Source organism: Littorina saxatilis, linkage group LG10 (genome assembly GCF_037325665.1).
Source record: "Littorina saxatilis isolate snail1 linkage group LG10, US_GU_Lsax_2.0, whole genome shotgun sequence".
NCBI lineage: Eukaryota > Metazoa > Mollusca > Gastropoda > Littorinimorpha > Littorinidae > Littorina > Littorina saxatilis.
The window spans coordinates 17,514,141-17,524,140 of record NC_090254.1 but is presented as its reverse complement, the minus strand read 5'-3'; the positions used below and the strand labels follow the sequence as shown (position 1 = coordinate 17,524,140).

Below are 10,000 nucleotides of genomic sequence, written 5' to 3'. Positions count from 1 at the left end.
ATCCACACGTGTGGACGGAAAGAATGTCATTTTGAACATTGTTATGACATTCTTTCCGTCAAAAAAGTCAATTTAACGGTGTTAAATGAAGCGACCATCCACACAATTAGGTTGCCATCCAGAGTTTAGGTTGCCATCCACGTGTGGATGGTTGCCTTATGGTGATTTAGGCAACCAAACCTGTGGAAACATGGGTACACACACACACACACACACACACACACACACACACACATACACCACGACCCTCGTCTCGATTCCCCCCTCTATGTTAAAACATTTAGTCAAAACTTGACTAAATGTAAAAAGAACCGGTACTTGCGGAAGGACAGAGCTAGAGACGAGACCAGATTATTAGAGCCAGGGAAGACAGAGTAGAAATATTGACCAGCAGAAAGAAACAAAGTTACTTAGAATAGTTAGCATAAGAACAAGTGTTAGTTGGACAGTCGTAACCACAATTAGCCACTGCCGGGAGAAGTCTGCACCAGGAAAGCACGTACGCACGTTGTTTCCCTTTGTTTTATTTCTCCTAAAGTTATACTCTAAAATAAAGAGAAGAAATCGTTGCTCTTGGTTTTGTCTGCATTTCTTAAGATTGTTCGTACCTTGTTCTTTGTCTCCATTAAGAAGATCTATCTGTCCTCTCTGAAGTCATTACTAACAGCCAAGCGAGTACAAATGAATAATAAACATCTCTAACGTATCGCCACAATGTCCACTCGGTGATAGTTGGTGGCGATGCAGAGTATCTAGCTCTGTCCTTTCGCACTGCCGATTTTTTCCTCTCTTTCTTAGACCTAACCTTCTGGCCCCTGTGCCGCATTTCTCATTTTGGACGACTGACGTCACAGGGTCCAGCACCATCCGATCGCTAGGGATACTAATGCTATTACATATTCAGAAATGGGCTTGATATTGTGTGCATGAGCTAACACTGACCACTGCTAGTCTAAACTACTCTTCGCCAGCTTGCCAAGAGAATATGTGGCATCAGGTTGCTAACGACATACGCTTGTCATCAACAGTTTACACACTTAAAACAATAACAATATACGTTATTACAACAACATAAACCTCAACCAGTTATATAACCCCGCCTTACATGCACACGGGAGCCATAACCCACGCCAGTAAGCAAAGAGTGGAATGCGTTTGGAGGAGGGGATGGGGTAATTGGAAAGTATAGGGATTGGGAAAGTAGGCCTACGGATGAGGGTGCCTGGAGAAGCGACCATGCTTCAAGAGAGAATTGTCACCGCTTTTTCCCCCTGTGTTCTTTTCATTTCTCTGCTCCCGGCCTCTTCTTCTTCTTCTTCTTCTTCTTCTTCTTCTTCTTCTTCTTCTTCTTCTGCGTGCGTGGGCTCAAACTCCCACGTACACTCGTGTTTTTTGCACGAGTGGAATTTTTCGTGTATGACCGTTTTTTACCCCGCCATTTTAGGCAGCCATACGCCGTTTTCGGAGGAAGCATGCTGGGTATTTTCGTGTTTCTATAACCCACCGAACTCTGACATGGATTACAGGATCTTGTTCGTGCGCACTTGGTCTTGTGCTTGTGTATACACACGGGGGTGTTCGGACACCGAGGAGAGTCTGCACACAAAGTTGACTCTGAGAAATAAATCTCTCGCCGAACGTGGGGACGAACTCACGCTGACAGCGGCCTGGATACAAATCCAGCGTGCTACCGACTGAGCTACATCCCCGCCGGCCTTTTCTTTTAAGAGGTATAGCAAAGAAACATTTATTTAGATTTTACAGTTTTGGTCGGTTTGTATAAAGAAGCCTACCAGCCACAATGTGTCAGTAGTACATACTTTTTGTTGACTGACGTGCGTGAGGGGTATGGAGAAGGGTGGAACTGGGAAGGGGGTGGAGGGAGAGGGAGGCATGTGACAAACTTATCATTAAGTCCATATACCGTATGAACTACACGGACAGAGGACAACTGTCACTGGAAACAGGCAAGTTTTCTGTCCTTGTTTTGGAGTATTAAAGAAAGAAAAACGAAAACATAGTGACAGTCTTGCTTATACCCCGTTCACACAGAGACGCCGCTTCTACTCCGTTGTACAATTTGAGGAGAGCGTGGCCAATCGTGGGCCAAACGTGGGAGGATCTTTGTGAGCGTGGTTTGGTCGGGGTGGGATCTGCTAGGTCGCGAAGCTGCACGCTCTCCCTACGCTTATTTTGAACTGCACAAAACAAGCGTAGCCGGGTCGTAGCGCAGTACAGTCGTGATGTAGTTTTTTTATGGACCCCGTCACACAGCTCTACGTTTTTACGACGACCATGCCGATCACTCCGATTTGAAAAAGTTATCAAGTCGGGGCTCGCGGTCAAAATCCAGCACATGGCAAATCAAAAGAACTACAGCACGACTGTACTGCGCCACGACCCGGCTACGCTTGTTTTGTGCAGGCAAAGAGCCTCTTCGGGTTATTTTGTGTGACAGAAAAAGGGAAACTTAAACTTTCCAACCCAGACGAATCAGTCCATGCAGTTTGTTTTGAATTATCAAAATCTGTTCCCAACATAGCGGAAGCTCCTGTTTCCATGCCGACGATTCCTCGTGACTACTGTGGCCTCAGAGATGACCCCATCCTTAAATCCGCGAACCTAATTAGGTCCAACGGATCTTGTACGGAGAGAACTGAACCCGATCCGGAAACGACCGAACCTGTTCGAGACCCAGACGAGGGACCGGCCCCTGGCGACTGTTATTGCCCGAGAGTAGATTCCATCATCGCATCCTCGAACTGAATAAGGTACTCGGGGTAGCTCTGAACCAGATCAAAGATGACGAAGATGGTGGGGGAACGCTCTTCGTCCACGCACGAATCGTACAGTTTCTGTCCTTCTCTGGCAGGAGGGAGAGTGTACGACTGTTCGCCTTTTGTGAATTTTCCCAAAAGGACTTTAGCAAGAAACATGTAGCGTTCGGCGGGACCACAGGTGTAGCTTCTGCTGTAGGACGCCGTGGTTGAGAAATACGCTCCTCTACCGTAGAGTGCACCGACGTTTTGTCCTGAACGACGAAAGTCAATGTTGTTGGCGCATATTCCTTGAGCTGCCTTGAAGCTGGTTGTGCCATGGAACAAATTCCTTTCATCCACTTCCACCTTGCTTTTGTATCGTGCAGCCATGCTCCTCTTTGCACTGTGAGACAGAACAGTTCATACTAGCGAATACTTTTTTTTCAAGACAAACGTGTCGGAAAGCTTTTTTTTTATGTTGTTAGCCTTGTACAGGTACATATATACTGAACGGCAAAAGTTAGGGCCGGACCGCCCTTGAAAAACCCAGCTGACTTCATCTGTGCCAAACTCCTTGTTCCTAAGTTTATAAAACCAAATGGCTGTCAGGCCGTACACACCAGTGGGTGAGCAATGCTGTGTTAGCAGGAAACTTGCTCGGGATCCACGGAGGCCTGGCTAGGGCACGAGACAGAAACTGCCAAACTACAAAAAGTGGACCATTTTTACGCTGGCGCGTGGGCAAGCCTGGGCGGGAAAGATGAAAAATTCGTTATGCACGTGCAGGGGGGATGTGTTGAGAGTGAACTGTTGTCACCAGTTAGGCTTTATAGCCCCGCGATTTTCCGCTAGCCACCATCTTCTCACTATGCCTCCCAGACGAAAGGTGACCACCTTCAACAAAGCCCTGGCCATCGCATGGCTGCAAGACGGCGTAAGCAAGCGAAAAGTGGGCAGACGACTTGGAGTGTCACATTCTGTCGTGGTCAGGCTGCATCAGAAGTTCCAGGCCACCAACAGCGTTCTGGAGAGGCCCAGGTCAGGACGGCCTGGTTTTTTCAAGGGCGGTCCCTAACTTTTGCCGTTCAGTATATATCTCTTGCGCCATATACAACAGCCGTGTAACAATACAGAAAAAAGCCGAGACACGCACATTGTTGACTGACTACACGTATTTTACTTGATAGAAGTTTGCTTTACAAAAAAGCGCTTCCTGATCAAGGTCCTAAGAAAACCAATGACCCATCCCCCTAGCCCTCCACCACACTCTACGCATACAGATCTAAGTACACGAGCAACGACATTACATAGGACCATTTGTAAGATATTCGCTGTTTGCATGAGTTTCACAAGAAGTATTTTTTGTGCAGCAAGAACAAAAGTGTTTTCAACATTAAACAAAAATAACACACCTGCAATATTTGTCCCACAGCCCAGGGTTTTGAACCCTAAACACACGCAGAATGGTGGCGGTTCCACGGGTAGTAGTTTGGAAGGTTCTGGCCACGAGCAGGTACTCTGTCCCCGAGCTGTCCAGTTCCACCATCTCAAAGTCCTGGTAGTGGTCAATGCTGCTCCAGTGAGCGGGCAGGTCGGTATAATGACAGGGCGGTGGCTCGCTCAACAGCAAGGGAGACCTGCAAAAAGCATCATGACTGATGTATTGTGCGTGCCACCCTACAGTATAACAATCCAACAAGTTTCCTTCGTAGTTTCGCCACCTCAAAATGTGTGTCGTGGTCATTTCTACTTCTATCATAACGAGATTAAAACAATGTCCTTGCGTTTTTCTCAGCTTTATGCATATACTTGTTCGAGAACGTTGACAACAGACAAATAGTTTTGAAATGAGCAGCCGCTGAAGAGAGCAACAGAGAAACTTTGTGGTATCGTCAAGGACTTTTTCAAAGAAATAGGTAAAGTTAGGAAGCAACTCTTCACAGTTTGTAAGAAACTAGATTCAAAAAAATATACAGTGTTATTGTGGAGATATCTGTATTTTTCTGTATCTGTGGCTGATTATGAGCTTCCCTACCGTGAAGGGTCACTTTTATGTGACAAAGTAAATATGTACATACATCACTGGCGAACCTTTGCTGGCACGGAGAGGCCGCCGAAGAACACGGTACTCGCGTCTATTGTTCTGGTTGACCAAGACCCCTTTCTTCAGGTGCAGCACAAACTGCTCTTCGCCAACCTCGAATTGATAATTCTCTTGGCGCATCATGTACTTTTCCTCCAGCGTGTACTGAAGTGTACCCTGTGGATCCTGTGGTCAAAAGAAGAGCAAGCAAGAATCTTACACAAGTTAAAAAGATAATTGGATGGTTGGATTCTTGAAAGCAATGCCCTGCGCTGGTAATTAGGAGCACAGGGCAATAGAAACAAGCGTATTTCGGCTGCAGAACCACCTAGTGAGTCAAGGTCCTGCCATGTGAAGGTCCACAAAGCCCGTGAGTGTGATGACAATGCCCTAAGCTGGGGTGAGGTCCATAAAACCTTCGCTGTCAGGGTGTTGAAACTTCAGCATCAAAACAGATGGTTCTTATCTTTTGTGTGGATGTTGGAAAGTTAGCAGTCTATCGATTTTTTGAAACTCTAATCTCTTGTCTTTTGCAACAATTCTGAAGTTGAAAGAAAGGCAGGCGCTGCGCCTGCAGCGAGAGTAGTTGTTCTGTTTGCTTTTGGGACCACACAAGCAATAGGAAAGTGACAGGCAATTGCAGGGTTATTCTCCAGAGCTGTGTACCAGTGGAAACCATGTTACGACGGTGATATTTCGTTATTTAAATGAGACAATTTAACCATATAAATTGATTTGGTTAATAAATACTGGTTCCATAAAATTATATATCCTTGGCCTGCAGAGAAAAGGATCGAAATAATTGCACATTTCGTTTGTCTACGTTCAGTAAACTACAAGGATTTCAAAGTACATCATCTTCGTAACACGGAAAGCAAAGGTTATGACATGAATTTGAACACATTTAAAACAAGAAATTCCTCCGAGGTAGGAAAAACACCCCCGTCAAAGGGAAATAACCTTCTCAGTTGGTGGCAGTGACTGAGTGAGAATGGTTATTTCCCTTTGACCATTAAGATGTCCCTCTATAAGTCCTTGTATAATTTTAATCCACCAATAACTCCCTAACCGTGTGTTTGACTGGTCCCAATTTTTGTAAGGACCGTCTCAGGAATGTATAGAACCTGTTCACCAAGTTTGGTGACGATCGGTCCGTTCATTCTTGAGATCTATATGCGAACACAAACAAACAAACAAACAAACAAACACATCGACCGAAACCTATACACACCCCTATACCGGGGGTGTAAAAACAAGTCGGGTAAGGCGAAAATACAACATTTAGTCAAGCTGTCGAACTCACAGAATGAAACTGAACGCAATGCAATTTTTTAGCAAGACCGTATACTCGCAGCATCGTCAGTCCATCGCTCATGGCAAAGGCAGTGAAATTGAAAGAAGAGCGGGGTAGTAGTTGCACTGAGAAGGATAGCACGCTTTTCTGTACCTCTCTTCGTTTTAACTTTCTGAGCGTGTTTTTAATCCAAACATATCATATCTATATGTTTTTGGAATCAGGAACCGACAAGGAATAAGATGAAAGTGTTTTTAAATTGATTTCGAAAATTTAATTTTGATCATAATTTTTATATTTTTAATTTTCAGAGCTTGTTTTTAATCCAAATATAACATATTTATATGTTTTTGGAATCAGAAAATGATGAAGAATAAGATGAACGGTAAATTTGGATCGTTTTATAAAACAATTTTTTTTACAATTTTCAGATTTTTAATGACCAAAGTCATCAATTAATTTTTAAGCCACCAAGCTGAAATGCAATACCGAAGTCCGGCCTTCGTCGAAGATTGCTTGGCCAAAATTTCAATCAATTTGATTGAAAAATGAGGGTGTGACAGTGCCGCCTCAACTTTTACAAAAAGCCGGATATGACGTCATCAAAGGTATTTATCGAAAAAAGAAAAAAATTCCGGGGATATCATTCCCAGGAACTCTCATGTAAAATTTCATAAAGATCGGTCGAGTAGTTTGGTCTGAATCGCTCAACACACACACACGCACAGACACACACACACATACACCACGACCCTCGTCTCGATTCCCCCTCTATGTTAAAACATTTAGTCAAAACTTGACTAAATGTAAAAAGAGACAAAAATATATTCTGTTTTTTTGTTGCATGTCTGTATCACTGACTGGAGTATGACTGAAAAAAGTGAAGAGAATATATTCTAGTTGCCATTTATTATGTTTAAATCATTCACAGAACTGAAAATGCATGTCACAAAATGGTACACAGCTCTAGAGAATAAGCCTGCACTTGTGTCCACCCGGAGACATAGACCGAAAACTAACCGATTCGAAAGGCAGCATCCTTCCCAAATCATTGGTTCGGTACCAGCACCACTGGGTGTAGAAACTTAGGGGCGTGTTGTATTCTGCCTCGACATAAGATGGTGTGGATAGTCTGCGAACTCTCAGCCTCTGTCCTTCAGAGGGGCACGAGTCAAAGGTGTTCACCACTTGTGCCCTCATCCTGTTGAAGTCTAGTGACAGATTGGCCCCTCCGATCTCGTCCAGAAAAACCTGCAGGAAAAGCGAAAAGATAGTTCAACTATCATGTCTTAACATCTATGTCTTCTTGTTCATTTTCTGCAGAGAGCACAAGAGTTTTGTTTGCTTGATTATTACATTTTGTATAACCCGCAAAAGTTCCCCCCAAACCTCTTCTCAGTCACTGACCCGAAGTAACACGTGCAACTGTACCTGAAAGTCCTCACAGGACGCCAGCTCACAAAAGCCTTTCTCCATGTCGTAGTTGTCAGCGCTGGAGAAATCCCTCCACTGGCTAGAGATGCGGACCTGCCAGATTTGAGACGCCCCAACCATGTGGTGATATTTGGAACACTGGTCATTTTTGCTGCACTTGCCTTTCCAGGTGTACTGCTCGCACAGCTGAGCGTAGTCGCCTGCTGGCCGCTGACGCTGAGTGCCTCCACCTGTGCAAATGTAGGCAGCGATGATGAGCAATAAAATCAATCAATCAATCAATATGAGGCTTATATCGCGCGTATTCCGTGGGTACAGTTCTAAGCGCAGGGAATTTTTTTTTAAATTTTTTTATGCAATTTATATCGCGCACATATTCAAGGCGCAGGGATTTATTTATGCCGTGTGAGATGGATTTTTTTTACACAATACATCACGCGTTCACATCGGCCAGCAGATCGCAGCCATTTCGGCGCATATCCTACTTTTCACGGCCTATTATTCCAAGTCACACGGGCATTTTGGTGGACATTTTTATCTATGCCCATACAATTTTGCCAGGAAAGACCCTTTTGTCAATCGTGGGATCTTTAACGTGCACACCCCAATGTAGTGTACACGAATGGACCTCGGTTTTTCGTCTCATCCGAAAGACTAGCACTTGAACCCACCACCTAGGTTAGGAAAGGGGGGAGAAAATTGCTAACGCCCTGACCCAGGGTCGAACTCGCAACCTCTCGCTTCCGAGCGCAAGTGCGTTACCACTCGGCCACCCAAATAGTTTACTGACTTTGAGTTGCCCAAGAATGGTTCAACTGGCACCACTGGGGTTTAGAACAAGAGTAGATAACAGCGATACACACTAGTTTTGACTGAGGCATGGTAAATTGTGTAAGTTTGCTGAAGGTTGCCCATGTGAGTTGCAATTGTTGTGGCTGTAAGTTACACCAACAGATATGAACGATTGTCTGTGTTACAAGGACTTGACGTCAAAACCTGCAGACGTTAAATAAACAATCCTAGCGCACCCTGAGTCTAGGGCGGGACTGCCTGAATAATATGTCTTTATTTCAACATCCATGAGACCACCAAAAGTAAGAATTGACATACAATGCGAGAGCAGGACGGGTGAGCAAGAAGTAAGAAGCTGTTGAAATTAATGTGTAATGATCTTTTCGGGCTGACACCAATAATACCCGATCTAAATGTACTGAAACTGTGTACCGGTTATAGGAGATGCAACGAACAACACAACAAATGTTAATTAAACAACTTACTGTCTTTCGCAACAGCTCTACTTGGTGTTGGTGATCGCGGGCGTGGCTGCGTCTTTGGGGTCTGTTGAGTTCTTGGCCTGGCGTTTAGGGAAGGTTGTTGTTCTTCGACAAGGACACTCTTCGCTTTGGTAGACTGTGGTAACTCTTGAGCTCTTGGCCTGTGTTTTGGGGAAGGCTGCTTTTGTTCTTCCAGAAGGCCAGTGTCCCGGTCGTCACTCAAACGATTCTCTGAACTATATAATAGACTGTCCGCTTGGCCATGGTTATGCTGAAGGTGCCGGGGCACGGCTTCCTTAGGAGGAACGCCTGGGCCTACCGAAGATCCAGATGAATGTGCTTCTGTGTCTGGCCTTTGAATATTTTGGATCTGCACTCGTGTCTTCTGATGTATGTTCAAATTGTCCTCTGCGACGCTTGTAGTTGTTTGCACAAGAAAAGTAGTTGGAAGTTTCATCTCTGGGTTCGCGAGGAAAGTGCCCTGAGCCAGCTCTTGCTGCATGCCTGGCTTAGCACAGACAGATGTTTCAGGATCATTCAGAAGCAGTTGCTTGGTTTTTGCTTTCTTCGGGGCCAAAGGCGGTTTCTTAGGGTTCTCTGTTGAATCAGGCAATGCTGGTTTTGTGTTGATTCCATGTAAGCAAGGCTCACTCTGAGGTGCGATGACCATCTTGCGTAAGGTATGATCTGGAATCTTGTGCATGTGGAATGTCTCAAGAACCCAGTTGTTGTGCTCTGGGCCTTTGACTAAATGACCAACCTTGCAAGGATCATCGCTGCATTCGTCCCTCAGGAACTTGGAACAAGTATGAATATCTGGGCAGTCTTCCTTACAGCTTCCTTCGTTGAATTGTGTGCAGACCGCGGGTGAGCTTCGGAACACGATGGTTCGGATCTCTTCGTCAGTGAAGTCCCACAGCTTCCACTTATTACAGATCTCAGCGTTGCTCTTTTTGTGGAAGCTGTGGTTGAAGTGACAACTGGATTCCGAAGGGCAGCAGCCGGCGATAAAGTCCCTGCAGATGTGGAAGAAAGGACAGTTGTCGTTCACGCACTTGTCTGTGTTGTGTTTCTTGTACTTGAAGCAAGAGCGGGCTTCTTTGTAGCTGATGGAGACAAACTTCACCACGCCATTTTTTTCAAACGTGAGGAAGCG

General features: G+C 45.0%; 1 protein-coding gene across 1 annotated transcript in view; it reads right to left on the bottom strand.

The window, feature by feature from the left end:
* LOC138978301 (zinc finger CCCH-type antiviral protein 1-like) overlaps positions 1 to 10,000 on the bottom strand; it is a 13,949-nt gene that overhangs the window by 2,162 nt on the left and 1,787 nt on the right. Inside the window, exons 1-6 of the mRNA XM_070350982.1 lie at positions 8,848 to 10,000; positions 7,568 to 7,800; positions 7,157 to 7,387; positions 4,838 to 5,028; positions 4,172 to 4,396; positions 1 to 3,162 (exon numbers count right to left, since the gene is read on the bottom strand). The exon at positions 1 to 3,162 is cut by the window's left edge and continues 2,162 nt beyond it; the exon at positions 8,848 to 10,000 is cut by the window's right edge and continues 1,787 nt beyond it. Of these exons, the coding sequence (XP_070207083.1) occupies positions 2,724 to 3,162; positions 4,172 to 4,396; positions 4,838 to 5,028; positions 7,157 to 7,387; positions 7,568 to 7,800; positions 8,848 to 10,000 (2,472 nt within the window). The 3' untranslated portion in view covers positions 1 to 2,723. The remainder of the gene's footprint in view (positions 3,163 to 4,171; positions 4,397 to 4,837; positions 5,029 to 7,156; positions 7,388 to 7,567; positions 7,801 to 8,847) is intronic.